At 33.9% G+C, this 24,176-nt stretch overlaps 1 protein-coding gene across 2 annotated transcripts in view; it reads right to left on the bottom strand.

The window, feature by feature from the left end:
• Positions 1-24,176, bottom strand: part of LOC114326683 (exportin-7) — a 141,738-nt gene that overhangs the window by 46,711 nt on the left and 70,851 nt on the right. For both annotated transcript variants that reach the window (XM_028275091.2, XM_028275092.2), the window contains exons 7-8: positions 22,330-22,622; positions 9,741-9,900 (exon numbers count right to left, since the gene is read on the bottom strand). In XM_028275091.2, coding sequence (XP_028130892.1) covers positions 9,741-9,900; positions 22,330-22,622 — 453 coding nt within the window. The remainder of the gene's footprint in view (positions 1-9,740; positions 9,901-22,329; positions 22,623-24,176) is intronic.

Genomic DNA, 24,176 nt, shown 5'->3' with positions numbered 1-24,176 from the left:
AACGCAAAATCACTTCACTACTGGCAACTTACAGAAAGGCTAGCTAAAAAGTTGCCCAAAATAATAAATCCGGAATAGGAACCGATAAATTGTATTCTCCCTGGTTTGCCTTTAAACATTTTCGTTTTTTGCACATGAAATATCAGCCTACTTCATCAAGTTGATAAAGCAATGTATACCTCTGGCACAATAAGCGAAATTGACTGCTTGGAAAACTTAAACAAAAAGCTTAACCTGGTGTACGAATCACCTGAGGTTAAATATCTTAACGTTACAGCTAGTTTTACAGGAATTGCTTTTCGAAATGTTGTGTTTTTCTTAATGATTTTTGGACCAATTAAAGTTATCAGTTCTTCAAAATTACTAATAGGCGACATTCTACAGAATATATGAAAGTGGAGATTTTCAACACTAAGGTCACTAAGTAAGTTACTTCCACTGTATTCGCTTCGACTTTTGAACAGTGACGTCATCCACCACCGTCTTTTTTTCTTATTTTCGATTTTTTTAACAGAGAATATATCACAATAAAAGCCTCACTCTCTGCCGCAAGCTCGTCCTCTTCCATTGGAACCGCCGGGGTACAAGTATTTTTCCAAATGAATAAGTCTATGTGGACGGTCAAGTGAAAGTAAGGACACCTACAACAAGCTTCACGAGTTCCAAGTAGAAGTACGAGTACGAGTAGGAGCACGAGTAGTCTGGACGCACCTTAAGGGGTATAGAAATATAGGTTGGCAACTTTTTCTTCACTGGCGACCATTTTGACACCAGTCAAGTTATTTATGTTTAGTTTGGTTTGGCATTTCAGCAAGAATAGACTGACTGAACAACGCTTCCAAATTGTGCAAATTTATTTTGAAAATCATTGTTCTGTTCGAAAACGTATCGCGCACTACGTACATTTTATGGTAAACATAATCGTCCATCAGAGGTTTTCGCACCACGTTTACCCTAAATGACAATACACATCCACAGAGACGTCGGACAGTGCGTACAGAAGTTGTTGCTGCCGTAGAGCGCAGCTTAGAGAAAGACCGAATCAGTATATCCACCATCGTACACAGCAGATGGCGGTCTAGGACGTTTCATCGCCAGTTAACTAATCGCTAACTGATTTATTTCCAAATTTCCGACCAATTTTCTACAGTTACATTTATTATTTATTTTTAATATTAATTAGGAATTCTACGAAATGACCTAACCTAACCTGACACTACATAAATTTGAACATATATATTTCTAAAAGGCCATTTAACACTACAAATTTAATACTATTTAGTATCAAATTTAGGGGAAGTAGAAATAAAACAGTAAATTAATATAATAATATTTTTTATCTTTTTAATTGTCATAAGTTTTGAACTGAATTTAACGTCGTGTCGTGTCATCTCCCATAATACAAAATCAACTGACTAACTGGCGATGAAACGGACGGCGATGAAGCGGACGGCGATGAAATGGACTGGCGATGAAACGGACGGCGATGAAATGGACTGGCGATGAACTGGCGGTGATGAAACGTCCCATTCCGGTAGATGGATATGTATCCATCCACTTTATGGAAGATTTTGCGAAAAGATCTTGCACGATTACCTAGCAAGGCGTAGATTCGGTGAATGGGCACAAAACGAGATTGCCGTTGATCCCAATTTTCATAACCGAATTTTCTTTGGCGATGAAGCTCACTTTTGGTTGAATGGCTACGTCAATAAACAAAACTGCCATATTCGGAGTGAAGATAACCCTCAAGGGTATGTTGAGACACCATTAAACCCAGAAAAACTGACTGTTTGGTGTGCTTTATGGGCTCCTGGAATCATTGGTCAACACTTCTTCAAAAACGATGCTGGCCAGAACGTTACAGCTGTAGAGCCATGATTACTGACTTTTTCATTCCTCAATTGAGCAACCATGATGTGCAGGAGCTGTGGTTTCAACAAGACGGCGCAACATGTCACACAGCTTGTGCCACAATGGTTTTATCGAAGGAAACGTTTGGTAACCGCATAGTTTCACGTTTCAGACCCGTGAGTTGGCCTCCAAGATCGTGTGATTTAATACCTGATTTAAGCCTGAAATGAATCACCACTTGGAGGACAACATTTGTCGCGTTATTGCCGATATATACCACAAATGTTGGAAAAAGTAATCGAAATTTGCGCCACCACGTTAGACTACATCAGAGCCAGCCGTGACGACGGTCATATGCCATAAATCATATTTAAATTATAATGGCAAAAATTATCTTTCGAATAAAGTCAATTTCATGTCAATTAAAAAAAAAATCATCTCTGTTTTATTCCATTTCAAAGTTCTATACATCTAGAAAAAAAAAACACATTACTAAGATTTAAGCGGTGGGGACCCCACTGCGTACATATAGGCTGTGTTTCTAGACTTACAGATTTTTATATTTGATGTCTACAAAAAGAGTGTTTCCTCATTACGTCATCCTTTATAATGATGTAACAAAACCAAGTCTGGATTGCTAAACATCTAAAAAGGATGAAATATATCGAAAAAATATTATTTCCAAAAACATGTTAGTATATGTTTAAGGGGGTGTAGGAGTTGTGTTATAGAGGTAGCACCTTTTATCGAAACAACCACATCAAGCGTCATAGACGGGAGATGGTTCTTGATAACTGGTCCTCATAAGACAACTAACTCTCACTTATGGCTCCACGTGCCACACCCCGGGCAACTGCATTGGTCTGCAGGCTAAACTAAGTGAGGGTAGCCAGATATGGCGATAATTTCACCGAATTATTGCCGGTATAAGCAATCTCCCACTTACCGACCAACGGCTTCGGGCGAATGAGTTAATAAGTGGTAGGGCACTCTTTTGTCCTGGGGTTGAGAAATCGACCTCGAAGGCGGATGAACAAAAAAAAAACGGTCAACGGTATAAGGATGTAGAAGGCAAGGGGAAACCACTACATTAAAGATCATACACGGATATCCCTAGTACAATTGTCATGGCTGTACAAAAAAGTAACTCTGTTACTGATCATGGATATCGGAGACCAAGATCCGGCAGGGGAGGCAAATCACAGATAGACCACAGGGCCTCTCAGGTCGATATCAAACGAAATCCCTGTGAAATACCCATCAGTAACACATCGTCCAAAAAGAAGACTAAAATCGACAAAAAGTGCATGAAGATAGGCACGTGGAATGTTAAGTCAATATACCAAGCAGGTAAAGTCCATAATGTCATTCAGGAAATGGAAAGACTTAACATAAAAATATTAGGACTAAGTGAGACCAGATGGCCCAATTCAGGCGACATATTAGTAGGCCAAACAAAGATATACTACTCTGGTAATGACAATGACCCAAATCACTGGAACGGTGTAGCGATATTAGTTGATAAAACCATCCAGAAATTTGTAACTGGCTTCTTACCCATTTCGGATAGAGTTATGATGGTAACACTCAAAACAGCCCAGTCTAGAGTCAATATAATTCAAGTATATGCTCCCACAGCAGATAAATCGGATGAAGAACTCGAACAGTTTTATAACGAATTACAACAAGCTTTAGAAGTAACCAAGTCTAGAGACGTTACAATAGTAATGGGAGATCTAAATGCAAAAATCGGTAGAGGAAGTCAAGATGATTTTATTGGAAACTTTGGACTGGGCACTCGTAACGAGAGAGGAGAAAGATTGGCTCAATTCTGCCAAGAGACCGGTTTTATTGTCACGAATACTTATTATGATCTGCCGACCAGGAGACTCTATACATGGAAATCACCAGCAGACAACCAACATAACGTCATCAGAAACCAAATTGACTACCTTCTCATCTGCAAACGATACCGAAATTCCATAAAATCAGTAAAATCATACCCTGGAGCTGATGTGAGATCAGATCACAACCCAGTTGTAGGAAGGTTTAGAATTAATCTAAAGAAGCCTGTGGTTAAAACTAAAGTAGAGACGATACAAGTATCTCGTTTGAGAGATCCATCAACAAAAGAGCAAGCCACACTAAAAATTAAAGAAGAGCTCACCAAAATAGAAATTATTCCTACTGAAGATGCGAACAGGAAATGGCACATGTTAAAAGATGCTCTTATCCGCACATGTGAGACAACACTAAACTAATTAAGAATAAAAATGAATGGATGACCGAGGAGATTCTAGATGTCATGGAAGCAAGGCGATCTTATAAAACCAAAGACAAAAACATGTATAATATTATACACACAGAAATAAGGAGAAAGATCAGAGAGGCAAAGGAAAAATGGTATAGTGACAGATGCACAGAGATTGAACAGTTGGTAGAGAAACATGATAACTTAAACCTTCATAAGAAAATTAGAGAAATAACAGGCACAAATATTAAGAAAAAATCAAACATACTGCCGGATAAAAACGGCAAAATAATTATAGACGTCGGTGAAAGGCTTAAAAGATGGCAGGAATATATTCAAGAGCTATTTAAAGACGAACGGACTGAGATAGTACTAGAGCAGGAAAAGTTCGACAACGGCCCAGACATAACAGAAGATGAGGTATTAGAGGCGATAAAGCGAACAAAGAACAACAAGGCAACAGGTCCTGACCAAATACCTGTAGACATAATACGGTTAATAGAAGAACAGCAAATTGGAATATTGGTCGACTTATTTAATACAATATACAGTATAGGAATCATTCCCAGAGATTGGCTGCTGTCAACGTTCATAACACTGCCCAAAAAACCAAACGCAAAAGAATGCCAAGACCACCGGATAATAAGTTTAATGAGTCATACACTCAAAATATTTTTAAAAATTATACACCGGAGAATACATAACAAACTTGAGCAGGACATAAGCGACACGCAATTTGGATTTAGAAATGCAATGGGAACGAGGGAAGCCCTGTTCGCTGTAAATGTACTTGTGCAAAGGTGCATGGATGTTAATCAGCCAGTATATATGTGTTTCTTGGATTACAACAAAGCCTTCGATAAGGTCAGACATAACCGCCTTATCGAATTACTTGAAAAGAAAAACTTAGATATGTGGGACATCAGGATCATTAGTGCTATCTATTATAATCAGATCGCTGTGGTAAAAGAGAACAACGCCTTTTCAAATGAAATACAGATTGAGAGGGGCGTCGGACAGGGCTGTGTCCTGTCTCCTACTTTGTTCAATTTGTATTCAGAGGAAATAATCCAGGAAGCACTAGAAGACCTAACCACGGGAATAAAAGTAAATGGCCGACCAATCAATAATATACGGTTTGCCGACGACACTATTTTATTAGCCGAATGTCTTGAAGATTTACAACAAATGGTTGACAGAGTGGTAGAAGTCAGCCAAGAAAACGGATTGTCCCTAAACACAAAAGACACAATTTATGGTAATGACAAAAGCTCAGCAGCGCCAAGAAAGCATAACAATACATGGAGAACAAATTAAAAAGGTTGAAAAATATAAATATTTGGGTACAATAATTAATGAAACTAATGAGTACACAGAAGAGATTAAAGCAAGAATAGGACAGGCAAGAAATGCTTTCAACAAACTGAAAAAAGTACTCTGTAGCAGGGACATTACAATTTCTTTAAAGATAAGACTTCTGAGATGCTACGTGTTCTCCGTATTATTCTATGGGTTGGAGGCTTGGACATTAAAGAAGAATGTTTCGGACAGATTAGAAGCCTTCGAGTTATGGGCCTACAGAAGAATATTAAGAATAAGTTGGGTGGATAGAGTCACGAACATCGAGGTGTTGAGAAGAATGGGAAAAGATAAAGAGGTTTTAAATACAGTTAAAGTCAGAAAACTACAATATCTGGGACATGTTATGAGGGGCGAGCGTTATAACTTGTTACAATTAATAATGCAAGGAAGAATACAGGGTAGAAGGAGTCGCGGAAGAAGACGCATCTCCTGGTTAAACAATTTGAGAGCTTGGTTTAATTGCACTTCTGCTGATCTCTTTAGAGCAGCGGTATCGAAAGTGCGAATTGCCGTGATAGTTGCCAACCTTCTTAGAGGAGATGGTACATGAAGAAGAAGAAGATATGTTTAAGGTTTAAGCCATGAAAGATTCAAAGCTAACGACTTAGGATTGAAATTATTGCAATAAGCATTGCACATGTACCTAGCTCAACCGTTAATCAAAAACAGTACCTACTGTTTCAAGATTAACTAAAATTAATGTTAACACAATGAGACAAGATTATCCAAGATAATCTGATGGTAAATTGCATACACTTGACCCAGCAATGCCCCAACTTCTTTAACCTTTAACTACACGCGCTGGCGTATTTTGTACGAGAGATATAAGAATTTTACCGCAAATATGTTTAAAAATTTAATTTTTGACCTTCTTTTATCTATCTAACCTATCGTTGGAATGTGCTTTACAATTGGTTTTAGTTTAGTTATAATCGGCCTTCTAAGAAGATCGTACTTACCAGTTTATTATTTGTTGTTTCCGGTGGTGTACAGAATTCGCCACGATTGTAGTAATGTAAGTATGGTTTGTTTAGCAGTAAATGGTTGATTTCAATTAGTGCGGTCGTAATTATTATTAAATTTATCTGACCTGGCCCATTGTTAAGACCCACCCGGAGCGATAAGCAACCGAGGCAGACAGAGTTGGTCTTTTGACAATTAACACTGACTAGACGGTACGCCTATAATAAAGCAAAGAATTCACAAAATGTACAATAATTACGACGACAAAAACAAAAAAACGGATGTAAAATATTTTGCTTTGCCTTATATACCCGAAATTAATGTTTTAAGATGAGTTTTAAAATAAATTAGATCTATTTTAATTGCTAAGATTATAGAAAAACAAACATTCAAACATATTTAAATTTTAGATGAAACCGGGCCTTTTATACACTGAGCGGCACAAAAAATGGCCACCCCACAAAATGGGTAATTTTTGATGTCGTGCATTTTCTAAATCTGTTGTCCGATTTAAGTGATTTTTTTAACATTTTATAGCCTTATTCTTTAACAATGTCGCTGTAATAAAATTATTGCTAGACAGGTAAATGATCATTGTATACCGGGTGTACAAATCAAACTGTGTTTTATTCTCAAAGTTCACCACACCCTGTGTAATATTCTAGCATTTATAAAATATTGAAATTAAAACCCAACTATAGCCGCAGGTTTTCTTAACATTCTGTTTTTTGATTCATTCGCTTATGTTGGATAATAAAAAAGTTAGGTACTTTAACAACTAGCCATGTTCGTCATTAATACAGGGTGTTTCTAAATAAGTGCGACAAACTTTAAGGGGCAAATCTGCATAAAAAAATAATGGCCGTTTGCTTTATAAACACATGTCGGCAAATGCTTCGTTTCCGAGATACTGGATGTTGAATTATTTTCTTACAAACTGACGATTTTTTTATTGCTCTAAAACAGGTTGAGATATGAAAATGAAATTTGGTAGGTTTTAAGATACAGTTATTGCACATTTTTTGACATGCAATTAAGGATTTTATATTCTCCATTGGCGTGCATACGGGTAATATGACGGGTAATATTACCCGCATGCACGCCAATGGTGAATATAAAATTCTTAGTTGTATGTCAAAAAATGTGCGATAACTGTATCTTAAAACCTACCAAATTTCATTTTCATATCTCAACCGGTTTTAGAACAATAAATAAATCGTCAGTTTGTAAGAAAATAATTCAACATCCAGTATCTCGGAAACGAAGCATTTGCCGACATGTGTTTATAAAGCAAACTGCCATTATTTTTTTGTGCAGATTTGCCCCTTAAAGTTTGTCGCACTTATTTAAAAACACCCTGTATTAATGAAGAACATGGCTAGTTGTTAAAGTACCTAACTTTTTTATTATTCAACATAAGCGAATGAATCTAAAAACAGAATGTTAAGTAGACCTGAGGCAATAGTTGGGTTTTAAGTTCAATATTTTATAAATGCTAGAATATTACACAGGGTGTGGTGAACTTTGAGAATAAGACACAGTTTGATTGGTACACCCGGTATACAATGATCATTTACCTGTCTAGCAATAATTTTATTACAGCGATATTGTTAAAGAATAAGGCTATAAAATGTTAAAAAAATCACTTAAATCGGACAACAGATTTAGAAAATTCACGACATCAAAAATTACCCATTTTGTGGGGTGGCCATTTTTTGTGCCGCTCAGTGTACTATTGAAGTACCAGTTGAAGTCAACCATTTACTGCTAAACTTACCATACATCTTTCAATTGTTTTTTCAGTCATTATGGCACAAAATATATTTTTATTTATAAATAATACTTTTTCTCATGTAAAAAAATACATTTCAAAAATTTTTTTATTAGTAATGTTATTTTTCAAGGGATCACATTCCAATTAGAAATCCCAATTGACTTGCTGAAAAGGAACTCCAAGCATTCGCTGATGCCCAATAAGGTTTATAAAAAACAACTAAGGTTATTTAAAAAAAACCCGCTGTTTTAAGTGTATTCTCTTGTGGTGTATAAAGTACGCCACGCATGTACTTATGTTACAACTTGATGCGCGGGTAGTTAAAGGTTAACCCGTCTGAAAAATAGGTTCTCTCGAAGCCTGCAAAGTAAGTTTTTTAAAATTTGGAAACAAAAAGAAGTCGTATGAGACCAAATCTGGAGAATACGGTGGATGGGGCTGTCATTGGTAGCCCAATTTGACCGTGGCGCTGGAGGAGGCATGATTCAGTGCCTGGTTTAAGTGGAATAAGGCCGGTTTTTCTGCAATTCGGCGTCGAATCGACCCAATAATTGGGTTTAGTAGGCTCCTGCGACTGTTTTGCGCTTCCCCAAGTACTGAATATAGATCACACCTTGTGAATACCAGAAAACGGTGGTCATCACTATTCCTTCGATAGGACAGTATTCACTCAGCTATCTTACATACCTTCAATCGGCGGTTTAACAAAAACAAGAATTTAATCACCGGCTGATATTGATCTTTTTTAATTTTTCTAAAATCCTCGAACACGCCTGCTTCCACACGTGGTCAAACACAACTAAGAATCCAATTCGGCTGTAATTTTGACAGTAGCCGTCAGCGAGAACGTGTTACATAATAGTAAATTTCTCTTGGGATAGTGGCGCCATCGAGCAGCAAGCCTGAGTACTTATAGGACCGCCCTCGTATTTGTGACACGTTATTCTGGTGGATTTCAAGTGATGATGTAGTTATTCGTGTGAATTTTGAATATTTTTTGCAATTTGTCAAATATTGACATGAGTAGTTTGCACCCAATTTTACCCTACCTGACACTCAATACGATAAACTGCGGAATGAAAGATAATTAAGGATGAATTAAAGATAATAAAAATATCGCTATGATACCAGGTATGGAGGACAATATCGCTCGTAAATAAATGTCACCTATTATCATTATGTCATAACATTATTGGAATGGACGAAAGAACAGTGATAATAATCATAGCGATAAAGGTAGAAAGATTATTAAACAAATATAAAATATTAGATGTAAGTTCAGTCACAAAGTACCGTTTTGCAACCTAACTAAATTCTCTCGAGTCATGATACTTCAGTTTGGTTTGGATTGTAGGCACATTGCCCACTGCCCTATAGCGGCTGTTAAGCCTAGATGCATTCAAAATTATTTTCTTAATTACCGTAAAATCGTAATTATTATTTTTTTGTGATCTAGTACTGTGTACCTAACCTAGAAATCGTTAATATATAGATATGTTGTAGTATTAATTATAATAATTATAATAAAAAGGATACATCCAATCGAAAAGCATCATATAAGACGTTTTGGTGTTAAACGAAAACGCTAATCCCCTTAAATCCCTCGCTAATCCTATAAGGGCTTTTTTGGCTTCGTCTGAGGCGAACATCGGAGAATCTGCTGACGCTAATAAAGTTCCTATGCTTTCGAAAGATGCTAAAAATATAAAAACTTGTAAGGACGGATACAAAATTGATAATAAGATACAGATAAAACATAGTATATACGAGGGTCGTCGTTTTAGTTTAGCATATAGCCATAACGATAAAAAATATATAGGGTTTCCATGTCAAATCAGTCGAGCAAAAACTTTTGGATCTCCGATTTTTCTGAAGCTTGGTGTATAGCTTCTGCAGGACGTAAAAATAAGACATTTAAGGTCAAAAGGTCTTTTTCTTCTTCTTTTTTTTCTCAAAATATTATTTTATGCGATTTTACAGTGATTTTGTGTTTATTTATACAAATTTGCATTTTCTATCGTAAAGTATCAATGAAAAAAATAATATTTTAATAGAAGGGACTCAAAAATGTCATTACATGGCATTATAACAAGTTATTTTGATTCAAAACAAGTTTTTGATCAAATTTTATAGTGTAGAAAACGTTAAAATACTACATTTTCCTCCATTCTCAAAACACAGCATAATCGATTTGGCTGAAAATTTGCCCACAGATAGCCAAAACATAGGACTTTAAGTGGTTAGAAGGATTTTAATTATATCACAATACCAAAAAAGTTACATGCAGTAATATCAGACTCAAAAGTATATTAGTCCAGTCGGGATAGCATTTGACCTTGCATGTCGAGTTACCCAAAATTTTATTTTTCTAATTTTTAGGGGGGGGGGGGGTCAATAGTAGCCTAAATTTAAAATCGCGAATGAATTCCTCCGTTACGTTAGCCGCCATCTTGATTTTAAAGGAGAACCGTTTTTGCTCAATATCTCCGCCATCTTTAACTTTTCGACAAAAAAGGAACTGAAATTGTTCCAAATAAATCGTATTTACAATAATTATTACAATTTCTTTTTCACAATTTTTGTCGTGAGGTCGATATTTTCCGAGTTAATTGTACTTACAGTAGACGCCTATATTTTTGACTATGATATTGCATGTAAGTTTTTTAGTATTGTAAAATAATTCAAATGCTTCTAACCACTTAAAGTCCTATTTTGGCTATCTGTGGGTAGATTTTCAGCCAAATCGATTATGACGTATTTTGGGAATGGAGGAAAATGTAAAAAACGGTATTTTAACGTTTTCTACACTATAAAATTTGATCAAAAACTTGTTTTGAATCAAAATAACTTGTTAAAATGGCATATAATGACATTTTTGAGTCCCTTCTAAAATATTATTTTTTCCATTCATACTTTACGATAAAAAATGCAAATTTGTTTAAATAATTACCAAATCACTGTAAAATCGCTTAAAATAACTATTTGAGAAAAATAATAAACTTAAAGATAAAACCCATAACTAAATTAAAATTCATGGTGACGTTTCAATTATTACTTTAATCATCGTCAGAATAATAAGTTTCTTGAGCGGATGCTTTAAAATAATTTTAAAGGAACAAACAATAATTAATGAAAACGTAAAAAATGACATTGACAATCATTGGGTTAAGTCAATAATTTCAAACACTTGTTGTCTTGTTGCTTGTTTAAGGGTGGCTTCAAAAGAAATATGGATAATGCCTCCTTGATGCTGAGTTCTGTTGGAGAACTTGCATGACCAATGATTGAGAAGTCCTTACGACTAATAAGGTGGTCAGAATCAGTCATATGTTGGAATACCGCTGAATTTGGAACTGTTCTTGATCGTCTTCCTAAGTGAGGAGTGACACCTAAGTGTTCGCAACATCTGACATTAAAGTGACGTCGAGTCTTCCCGACGTACGTAGCTGCACAGCTACTACATTTGAATTGGTATATAATGTTAGATGCGAGATCACTAGGAATCATGTCTTTCACATGGAAACGAGATCCTATCCTTTCCAAAGTCGTGAAAGCAAATCTTAATTCTATAGAGGGAAATGCTTTTTTAATTGTTCTACGGATGTTGCGTCGGATTTGTAAGCTGTGTAACCAGTATAATGAAGTTTGATATAGATCTTTTCTTTGATTTCTTCTACTTTGCTGTTTGGTTGGAATTTGTTATTGAAAAAACGTCTGATGTATCTTTCTAAGAAGTTCAACGAAAAACCATTTTTACTTAAGATCACCTTTATGTTTTCTAACTCTTCATGTAGGAATTGCCAGGTTGAACAGATAGTGAAAGCGCGGTGAACAAGTATATTGATTAAACTTGTTTTGTATTTGTTGGGAATGAAGCTATCTGCGTTTATATACAGGCCGGTGAAGGTTGGTTTTCTCTATATTGAAGTGGAAAAACCTGAAGGTGTTAATTCCTAAGAAGGGCAGATTTCCATTGACTTCAATTTCACTAGTAAATTTCATATTGTGGTGTTTCTGGTTGAGATAATCTAAAAAATCAAAGAAAAGATCTATATCAAACTTCCATATACTGGTTACCACAGCTTACAAATCCGACGCAACATCCGTAGAACAATTAAAAAAGCATTTCCCTCTATAGAATTAAGATTTGCTTTCACGACTTCGGAAAGGATAGGATCTCGTTTCCATGTGAAAGACATGATTCCTAGTGATCTCGCATCTAACATTATATACCAATTCAAATGTAGTAGCTGTGCAGCTACGTACGTCGGGAAGACTCGACGTCACTTTAATGTCAGATGTTGCGAACACTTAGGTGTCACTCCTCACTTAGAAGACGATCAAGAACAGTTCCAAATTCAGCGGTATTCCAACATATGACTGATTCTGACCATCCTATTAGTCGTAAGGACTTCTCAATCATTGGTCATGCAAGTTCTCCAACAGAACTCAGCATCAAGGAGGCATTATCCATATTTCTTTTGAAGCCACCCTTAAACACGCAACAAGACATGGCGTGTTTGAAATTATTGACTTAACCCAATGATTGTCAATGTCATTTTTTACGTTTTCATTAATTATTGTTTGTTCCTTTAAAATTATTTTAAAGCATCCGCTCAAGAAACTTATTATTCTGACGATGATTAAAGTAATAATTGAAACGTCACCATGAATTTTAATTTAGTTATGGGTTTTATCTTTAAGTTTATTATTTTTATCAAGTTTAATGATGTGTCCTTATCTACATAAATTTGAGAAAAAGAAGAAGACAATTCGACCTTAAATGTTTTATTTCTACATTCCGCAGATGCTATATACCAATTTTCGGACAAATCGGAGATACAAAAGTTTTTTTTGATCCAAAATTGAGTGATTTGAAATGGAAACCCATAGACTTAAAAGAACTTTATTGCTTTTCAAATTATGTCCCACTAAGATCGATACACTTTTGCATACATTCAAACCAATTGGTTAAACAGTTATTCCAGTCTTCAGTTGATACCTGCAAAATAGCTGTTTTAAAGGCATCGATGGCTTCTTTTCGCGACTGGAATCGCTGCCCATGCATTGAATCCTTGATCTTTGGGAACGTGAAGAAGTCGTTGGGACTTACGTCGGTGCTATACGGTGGATGGTTTAACCATTGTTTAAGAAAGGATAGTTACCCAACCTTTACTAGAGTCTTGTTTGACTTTTAATCTGCCGTCAGGTAGCGGCCTCCAGAATAAATTTCAGAAACTAGTTACAGAAATTTAATTGTATGCAGACTTTTACTGGAGTATAGCCTTCCCCTTCCTATACACCCTTCACGTATCTATACAAGGATGCCAGATTTTGAAGAAAATATAGGATTTAAAGAAAACGTTTATTGTTATCCCATTGGATTTTCAAAAGAGCTGTGACCTTGTAAATATAAACACGCAAACTGTGTATTGTTTCAGCATGACTCATAAGTCATAGCTCTTTCAAAATCCATTACCTTCTACCATTGTATTCGTCTTGTGGTAGACAACTTAACTATCTCAAACGAGTGTTTCAAATAATAATAATTGTTTTTTTATACACTCGTTTAAATGATTTAAATGCTACCTTAGAATTTTCTGTGGAAAATATTTATTTGTTTAAAACAAATAAGCAGATATAGTACGTTCTTTCACGGTTTTTACTGTAAATTTTAAAGAACCGCTTGGATTGACATGAAATTTGGCATGCGCATAGCTACCATGTTAAAGCAAAAAGTGATATTGTGCCGATGTGTGCTTTTACCCTGGGATGAGTTTCACCCCTTCTCGCGGGTAAAAAATATACGTTCATAACAAGTCCAGAAATGGATAAACTGACTAATTCTAAGCAGCTTTTGTTCTATAGAGTTTTTACAAAGCAACTTTTGTTCTATAGAGTTCTTTCATTAAGTCAATACTTTTTGAGTTATTTGCGAGTGAATATGTTCATTTTTCAACAAAATAACCACGTTTTTAGACGGTTCTTCGCAAATTACTCAAAAAGTAAGTACATATTTTAAAGAAAAGAACATTCTTAGAAGAAATATAAATTGTAAAAAAATGAAAAAAAAAAGGTAAATGTAAGCAAATTACGCTCAATATAAAGTTGGTCCTTTTGTTTTGGCAAAAAAAATCGTGATCACCCCCTAATGCAACTTAAATGAAATTAATCGTTACCGCTTCACAAGTTGCTTTACTTATGTTGTGTTATATGTTCTGTAAGTTTCGTCGATTCAAAGTGCTTATTTTTGAAAATATTTGGTTTTAAAGTAAAACTTTTAAAATTTTTAATTATGAAAAAAAAAATGCTTTTTTCAAAATAATTTTAAAATTACAGTAGAACCCTGATTATCCGTGCTCGTCGGGACCGAAGGGTGGCACGGATAATTGAAAAGCACGGATAATCCGAACATGTATTTCTTATGTATAATACATATGTACACATACATACACATACATAGTACCTACCATAAAAAATAACAGAAAAAAATAAATATTTCATTATGAGTCTCTCTTTCGTCATATAGAGTTTCCGTCAAGTGATTTACGATGACGCTATTTTGATAAAACCTCAAAAACGCAACTTGAGTAATAGAAAATCATAGCACGGATAATCCGCAGCACGGATAGTCCGCACCCGGATAATCGGGGTTCTACTGTATTCGAAATTCCAAAAATCTCAAACAGTAAAAAAAGTCGGATTTGCTTTTCTGAATATTTTTTTGTTTTTCACTAATCACTCGTGATTAGTGATTCGTTCAAGCCCGTTCAACTACAGCCCTTTCAAAATAAGGACTTTGAACCGAAGAAACTTACAAATCATATAAACAATACACACGAGTAAAGTGAAGTAAACAACTTCTGAAGTAGTAACGATTAAGTTCATTTTTGAGATGCTACTTAGGGGGTGATTTTTCCGATTATTTTACAAAAAAAGGGACCAACTTTAATTTGAGCGTAACTTGTTTACTTTTGATGCTAGAAATTTTTTTATAAATCAAAAATAAAGTTTTTTTAAACACTTTAAAAAAGTTGTAATGAGTTTTCCCTAAAAAGTGCTTTATTTTTTGGTTACTTCACGTTAAAATATTCGATTTGGAATTTGACGAATATGAACCTATTTTCCATTAGCTATAACACTGCTGCTACTAGGTCTAAACAAGTGGAGGTTAGCGACTACACTGAAAAATCTGTCTCTGTCCAATGCTGCTCTAAACAAAGATGTTGAATCTAGGCCGGTCCAGTCTCTGATATTTCTAAGCCATGAAATCTGGTGCCTACCGGGACCCCGTTTTCCCTCAATCTTACCCTGGATGATCAGTTGCTCGAGGCGGTACTTTTCGTTTCTCATTATGTGTCCCAGGTAGCTAACTTTTCTGACTTTATATTTATATTTTTGCTAAGAATGTTTTTTCGAAAAATACTTACTTTTTGAGTTATCTGCAAAAACCCGTCTAAAAAATGTGGTTATTTTATTAAAAACATGAACATAATGGGTGCGTTCGGACGACCATAGCGGCTGGCTGCCAGCAGAAATCGGCTGAGTGGTTGCATCCAGCCGTGATAGGGAAAGCTTAGTAAATCTCTCAGCGGCTGACTTCCAGCGGTGACGTCTGACAGCTACTGCTGGCTCAGCTGCTCAGCCGCTGTGGTCGTCTGAACGCACCCATTCACTCGCAAATAACTCGAAAAGTATTGACTTAATGAAAAAAACTCTATAGAACAAAAGTTGCTTAAAATTAGTAAGTTTATCCATCTCCTGACTTATTTTGGACGTATATTTTTTCACCCCCGGGAAGGGGTGAAACCCACCCCAGGGCAAAGTCACACATCGGCACAATATCATTTTTTCTTTGACTTTTTCTCTACGTGTGTTCCAAATTTCATGTCAATCCAAGCGGTTCTTTAAAATTTAGAGGTTTGCAATATTTTACCGTTAAAGAACGTACTAATAGTCGAGGAAATGAAGCATTTTGGCTCGCAATTTTTTCGTCCAGCATGGATTTACTTGAAATTTTCACAGAAGGTAGGGAATAGTTCAAGGATAATTTTCTATATCATGCTGCTGTACGCTAAAACCTTGGGGGTAGTTGCCACCCCATCTCGGGGGTGGGATTTTTTTATTACATTTTAACCATGTAAATCGATGTAAAAAGTAATTGTTAGAAAAAATTGTTTTTTACATTTTCTTCGTAAAACAAATATTTTTCGAGTTATTCGTGGTTGAAAGTAACAGTTTTTCGACGGAAAAATCGACTTTTTTAGAGGGTTTTTTGAGAATAACTCGAAAAATATGCATTTAATCAAAAAAACTAGAGATATCATAATTGTATCTTTTAGTAACACAAACGAAACTGTTTTTCTATAATATTTTTACGACCAATACAAACCGAGATACGGCATGTTAAAGGTTAGCTTTTTTTCGCCAAATGCATAATCTGAAATAATCAAAGCCAAATAACGGGAAAACTTTGCATTTTTCCAGGAAAACTTACATGATGTTTTTTCAATCATACAATAAGATCTTTCAAAAAAAAAATAATAAAAAGTTTCTAGCATAAAAATTGAGCAACTTATGATAAAAAAAAAGTCGGTACCTCTTTTTCTCTACGAAAAAAACAGTGAAAACAACCCCCTAACTACCCTTGTAACTGAAAATTGGTCTTCGCCTTTCTGTAATTCCTTTTATATTTATATTATCAATACACCCAAAAAGTTTGACCTATTTAAAAGGCCTAATTTTAGAAAAATTGGAGTTTAAAGAAATATTGATCTTTTGCAATTTTGCATTTTTTATCATTTTCTTCAAAATATCTCCGAAAATACTGGAGATACGAAAAAAATGATAGACTACTAAATTGCAGCTTTTTTAATAGCTAAAATTTCTTTATGCATACATTTTCATTACAGTGAACAGTCAGCGAGATATAGCTGTTTGAACATCTATTTACGAGCAAACATCCCCTTATTCGAGCCCTTTAAATCCACCTCAATTAAAGATTAAGGGATCTTACGGAATTTAATTTACACAGTCTTATTACTCTTCAAAAATCCTACAAAACTACTATTGAAAAAACTTTTTATCGTAAAAAATGAAGGAGCTATGTTTATAAAACTAATTTTTTTTTCGAAAAATTCGAATAGTCCCCTTATAGAGCATTTTCAATGTACCTATATAATACCACAGAGTCGGTTCGTATACTGGATGACTAAAAAACTATTTTATGTGTATTTTTATATATTTATAAATTCGTATTTTTGTGTAAATAAATGTTTTTGTAATTCTTTAATTATACTTTTTTTCTGTATAGATCTATTAAATTGTCTACTTATAAAAATTGCAATGTTATTAAGGGTTGAAATATTATATTATATCCTAAAGCATAAAACAATCATTATTTAACCAGTCAAAACCAAATTTTACCTATATTAAAGTTTACAATGTTTTTATATAATTTTTGACAATAAGGGTAGTTTACACCCCTAAAAATAATCAATGTCCTTGAGCATGATATAGAATATAAAGTACAGGGTAAGATGATCCTAACCCCAAATTTTTATGTAAATTGATGCAAGCCGAAATTATTCTTTTAGGATAAGTATAGTTTTCATATATAGCTCCAACAAGGGTGGTTTTAAGGGTTGACATATTGTGAAATTATATCTTAAAGCACAAAACAATTATTGTGTAACTAATAAGAAGCAAATGTTGACAATATTAAAGTTTAAAATGTTATTTTATAATTTTTTACAATTAGGGGTGGTTTTCACCCTTAAAAAACCAAAAGCGTACAACGGCTCAACATAGAAAATGAACTAGAGGGTGAAATGAGCCTAATCCCAAATTTTTATATAAATCGATGCTGGACGAAAAAATTGCGAGGTTTTGCCATTTTTCCAGCTTCATTTCCTCGACTATAATAAAATAATTTTAAATTACAAAGTGATAGATATTGCAAAAATTAAATTCGCAATATTTTAATAATTTTAAACTCTAATCAAAATTATGAAATCTACGCATAAATTTTAATAACAAAAATAATTCAAAGCTACAAAAAAACAAAACAAAATTGTTTACATAAGAGCGTAGGCCCAAAATTTTGTACCAATGATTTTTAAATGCATTCATTTTTTTCGAATCCTGAAAAAACTAATAAATATTTTTGAAAAATTTAAACGCAGAGAGAAAGATTGCATTATTCCCGAGGGCTGAAAGTTCCTTAGAATAAACAAAAAGTTTAATGGTCAGGATCGAACATACACACGGCTCAGTATAGCCGAAAAACTGAACTTTGAAAATTTTGCTTTTTCGACAATTACTCCAAATTTCAACTTACGAATTGCGCGAATAACTGAGCGTTTGTGGGAGAACTCTAGACGCGTCTAAGAGTCTATACATATCTCATATCTGGGGAAATTAGAATTTGTAAGTTATAATATTTGCTAAATTTGAAATAAAACGCGCCGCAAAGAGCTTAAAAAAACTATCAGTTAGTCTTTTGTGGCGCGTTACTTCAAATTTAGCAAATATTCTGGAAAAATCTTTCAAAACAAAACTAGAATTTTATTTTTCATCAAAATGAAAGTACATTTTTGCGCCACGTCATATTCACATCGGCTCTTTTGTAGCTGGAATATTGTGTGCGTCACTTATTTTTACGGCGTTTAGCGGTTTTTTATTCTTGTATATTTATTAACGAACATTATTTTAATTCAAAATTAATTTTATTCACATTTGAACATACTGAATGATATATTCCAATGATTCATTGTCTTAATAATTAAGATTACCACACGAATCACTTATATCTTTAATAAAAATTTTATTTGAATAATATTATCAATGTTTTCACAAACATAGGATTAAAATATTTTACCTCGTGCCAAAGATTTTTAACTCTTTGTAAAATATACGACATCTACGTGATTACCGATCATAATTATGCAGGCTAATAATCCCCTTCTAATTCAGAGGAACAAAAATGGAGGTTTACTATTTCTTGGGCATTTTAACATCGCTCCATCTAGCTCCATCTAAAATCTATTGAAATAGAAAGAGTGGTGAAATCTAGTGACTGTCTCAATTAAAATCCAAAAAATTTAAACATAGCTCTGACTTACTATGTCTAGTTATACAATGGTTTAACAATTAGTCCAAGTAATGAAGCTTAAAATAGGACAAAACCTCGCAATTTTTACAGAACGGATCGATTTGCTTGAAAATTTGAGAATAAGTAGTGGATAGTTCAAGGATTAAAATCTATATCATGCCGAAAGGCGCTTTTACTATGGGGGTGGTTGCCACCCCCTTTGGGGGGTGGAAATTTTTTATTATATTATAATTGCAAAAGGTGATAAAAACGTTCATTCTAAGCAAAAAACGTTCTATACATTTATTTGCTAAAATTGATAGTTTTCGATTTATTCACTATCGAAAGTGTTAGGTTTATATCGAAAAAATCAATGTTTTTAATCAGTTTTCTGCTAATAACTTCAAAAGTTTTCGTTTTATCAAAACAACTTTGTTTAACAAAAATGTACCTTTATAAAAAATAAATAAAACCGTTTTTTTTTAATTTTCTTTAAGACCAATAGTAATCGAGCTATACTTTATTATATGTTGGCTTTTCTTCGTCAAATGCTAAATATTCTAGATTTAAAGTCAAAAGACTGGAAAACTATGCATTTTTCGAAGACAACTTATTCAAATTAATTTAAAGTACTTAAAATTATCTATCACGAAATTAAAAAGAAGTCTCTAGCTCAAAAATTAAGTGACTTGTAATGAAAAGAACGTCAGTCCACATTTTTTTTCATCGAAAAAGTGATCGCAAGCAACCCCCTAATCACCACCCTAATTAAAATTAGTCATTAACCTTGTTTGGTCTTTTTTATTTATGTATTTTTAATAGGTTCTAGAAGTTTGATCGGCTTAGAATGATTAGTTTAAAAAAAAAATGGAGTTTAAAGTGAATAACGAATTTTTGTAGTTTGGAAAAAAATGGATTTTTCTTCAGAATAGCAAGATTAGCATCAGAGATACGAAAAAGTGTTTAAATATGAAATTGTAGCTTGTTTAATTCCCAAGAACAGTTTATAAAAAAATTTTCTACGTTAAAAACTGAGTGAGCTATTGACAATTAAAGCTTGTAATAACATGCAAAAACCACATTTACCATCCCTCTAAAAGTCACCTCTTTTTGCGATTGAGGATTACAAAAAGATTTAATATTAATAGCCTTATAGATATTGTAAAAGCCTACAAAATTATGTTTTACAAAACTTCCTACGATAAAAAATAAAAAAGTTACGATTAAAAAATCAATATATCTTTTTGAAAAAAAAAAAAAGGAGAAATCCAATTGGAAGCATAATAATGTAAGTTGACGGTATTTTTAGTCATTGGGCTTATTCATTCTTATTTATTTATGTATTATTGATAGATTCTAGAAGTTTCACTGGTTTAGAATGATTAGTTTTGAAAAAAATGGAGTTAAAAGCAAATAAGGAATTTTTGTAGTTTGGTAAAAAATGCCATTTTCTTCAGAATAGAAAGATTAGCATCAGAGATACGAAAAATTATTTCAATATAAAATTGTAGGCTATTTAATTCCCAAGAACTTGGTTTAAAAAAATTTTTTCTACGGCAAAAACTGAGTGTACTGTAAATGAGTATATATCGAAAAACATTGATTTTTTCTATACAAAACGAACACTTTCGATAGCGAATAAATCGAAAACTATTAATTTTATCAAAAAAATGTATATAGCATTTTTTGCTTAGAATGAACGTTTTTATCAACTTTTTCGGTCAAAATATAATTTAAAATTTCCACCCCCGAGATGGGGTGGCAACCACCCCCATGATAAAAGCGCCTTTCGGCATCATATAGATTTTGATCCTTGGACTATACAGTACTTATTCTAAAATTTTCAAGCAAATCGATCCATTCTGTAAAAATTGCGAGGTGAAAAGCTTGAGTTCCTGGCCTAAATGTGATGTTTTGGAGCTCCAAAAACTCTATTGTCTTTTGGCCAGTGTGAGCACTTGCATTGTCCTGATGTAGGATGATTCGCCGTTGTGTGCTGCTTTGTCGGAGTTTCGCGAAAACTTCTGGTAAACAAATGGTTATATACCAATCAGAAGAAACCGGTATTCGATCTAACAAAGCAATTGTGGCCAGATTACCAGATTTTGACACAAAAGTTGCGACCATTTTCTTTGACACACTTCGAGAACGGATCAATTTTGTTGGTTTTTCCTCATCGTGAAACACCCACACAGCGGATTAATGTTTATTTTCCGGTTCGTAAGAGTAAATCCAAGATTCATCGCCACTAACAATACTATAAACGTTTTTTGAGCTTCATTTGTTGAACCCGTCCAATGTTTATCGACACAAATTGAGGCGAACCACTTTTTGCTCTTCTGTGAGCAAATGAGGGATCCAACGGGAAGCCAACTTCATAGCACCCAATTCTTCATGTAGGATCTTTTGGATCGAACTCTTTGAAATGCCCAAAGATGCTTCTATCTTAATATCTTAGACGGCTGTTATCCTTAATTAGCATACGAACCGCATTAATGTTTTGCTATGTGACTGCTATTTTGGGTGGACCTGGCCTGGATTCGTCGCCGAGACTGGAGCGACCACATTGAAATTCACAATACCAGCGAGAAATACTTGACTGGTGTGATGATTCATTCCCATACACAGAAACCATTTCAACGAGACATTGCTGTTGGGATAATCCTCTCCGAAAATTGTAAAAAATTGTTGCTTGAAAATGTTCTCGGCTAAGATCCATTTTTCGACTGACTTGCTAATTTCAAAATTTCACTGTATCTACACGAGTGTATCGCAATGAAACTTTGGATTTATGCCAACAAAAGATTGAGGTTACATTTGTCGGAAACTTTTATTGGTGGCGCCCTCTAAGCTGCTATATGCAAAACTAAAAAGACAAACCTCGTATGTTAATCCAATCAACGTAAATTTCGTCATCTCGAAACTTAATAAGTCTTATTTGTTTATTATACTTTACGATATCTTAAAGCTAATAAATATTACTTACAGGTACAAAAAAAAAGTGTTTTCTAACCATAATATTTTTCCACTCACCTGTTAAGGGTAACATAAAAGTATGAAATCGATCCTCATCTTCTCCTAAATCGACCATAAGCAATCTACCGAGAGAAGTATAAAACATGGATCTACATCGCATTTCGGTAACGGCTACAGAGTTTCCGAGGAAAGGAAAATGCTCACTTGTATGATTGTTCAACATAAACTGAACTTCGTCAAGTTTAACAAGTTTCCTTACGCAACTGTAGCCGACAGATAGGTCGTTAAGAAGTTGTAGAGTTTTACTTATTATTTGTTCGCTACGCCCCCAATACTTCAGATTGGTGATTCTGCAAATATATTGAATGTGATTAGAATCTTTAATTACAAACCGTGCATATAGTGCGGCAGATTCGTGCAAATATTATAAGAATTGTGCATTTAATGATAGAAGCATACAATTTGGACCACATATACTACACATATAAAGGTTCAAATTTGGATAGGAGGCCATCTCAGATTTTGCCTTTTACAAAAATGGCGGGGATTCAAAATAGCGACTATACATATGTGACTAATAGCACGATAACTTTTAAACGAGACTTCTAGTGGAGTCACTGAAGGTGGATATGAGCTATTATCTCCGATTTCGTTCAACCTCCATCGATTTGCATGAAAATTGGTGAGCGGTTAGAGGATATCTCAAGGAACAAAGGTGACATGGTGCCAACTTGCGCTTTTACCCTGGGGGTGGATGCCACCCCTTCTCGGAGGTTAAAATATTTTATTAAAAATAACCCCATAATTCGATAGAGTGACAAATTTCAAGCAAAATTTGTTATGTAAAGCTATTAAAATAAATCAAAACTTTTTGAGTTATTAATGATCAAAGATTTTAATTTTTCTTGAGAAAAATGCATGTTTTTAACCAATTTTTCATCAATCACTCAAAAAGTGTAAGTTTGTACAAAAAAGTAATTATTATCAAAATTGAAGCTAATAAAAAATAAAATAAATCCCTTACTAGAAAAACCTTTTAGCGTTAACTAAAAGTGATTTATAGGTAATTGAATGTATATTTTTTTCGGCGAGTAAAAAACTATTCGAGCTGAAATAACGGGTAACTGATGCATTTTATAACATAAACTTATTAAACATTTGTCAAAGTACTTAAAAATATCTATTAACTGAGCCGCCGAACATGTTGATAGCGTTAAAATTTATGCTCCAAATTTGTTTCAAAATTTATCTTTTAAAAATTTTTCCAAAAAATGTTATTGTTTTTTTTAATAACTCTGTTCTTGTTTACGATATCAGATTCATCTAAAGACTGTTTGAAAGTTAATTCCAAGTGATATTTAAGCACGTTGAACCTAATCTTTTAAACCCCTTACTTTTTTAAAAATAAAAGGTTAAATGACCCCGGTTGCATGGTTCCCACAGCAAAATTTAAGATTTAAACGTTTCTATCTCGGTTACTTTTACCCTATAGAAATAGTAAAACAGGTAAAATATTTGGCACAGAGAAAACTAAAATTGGGTTGTATATAATTTTTTACGTATATTGAGTATTCTTGGAGTTATTATCAAAAGAATATGAGAATTAAAATAATTTTAAAAAGTATGATTTTTTTAAATCATATCTTGTTTTCAAAAATATGCATTCTAAACCGGTCAAAATTATCGAAAACATTACTTATGCTAATATGAAGAAGTTTTTGTAAGGACTACTATAAATTATAATTTTTGTGCAAATGGCGTATGTTTTATTTTTCACTTTTTACTAAAAAATTCGAAACGGTTCTTTATTTTTATTATAACTTGCTTAATATTGACGCTACTACCTTGTTCTGAAGCTCATTTGATAGGTATTCCGAAGTACTTTGGCAAATGTTTAGCAGGAA

Source organism: Diabrotica virgifera, chromosome 5 (assembly GCF_917563875.1).
Source record: "Diabrotica virgifera virgifera chromosome 5, PGI_DIABVI_V3a".
Lineage (NCBI taxonomy): Eukaryota > Metazoa > Arthropoda > Insecta > Coleoptera > Chrysomelidae > Diabrotica > Diabrotica virgifera.
Note: the sequence above shows the minus strand (reverse complement) of the source record. Positions and strands in the feature narration are given on the sequence as shown.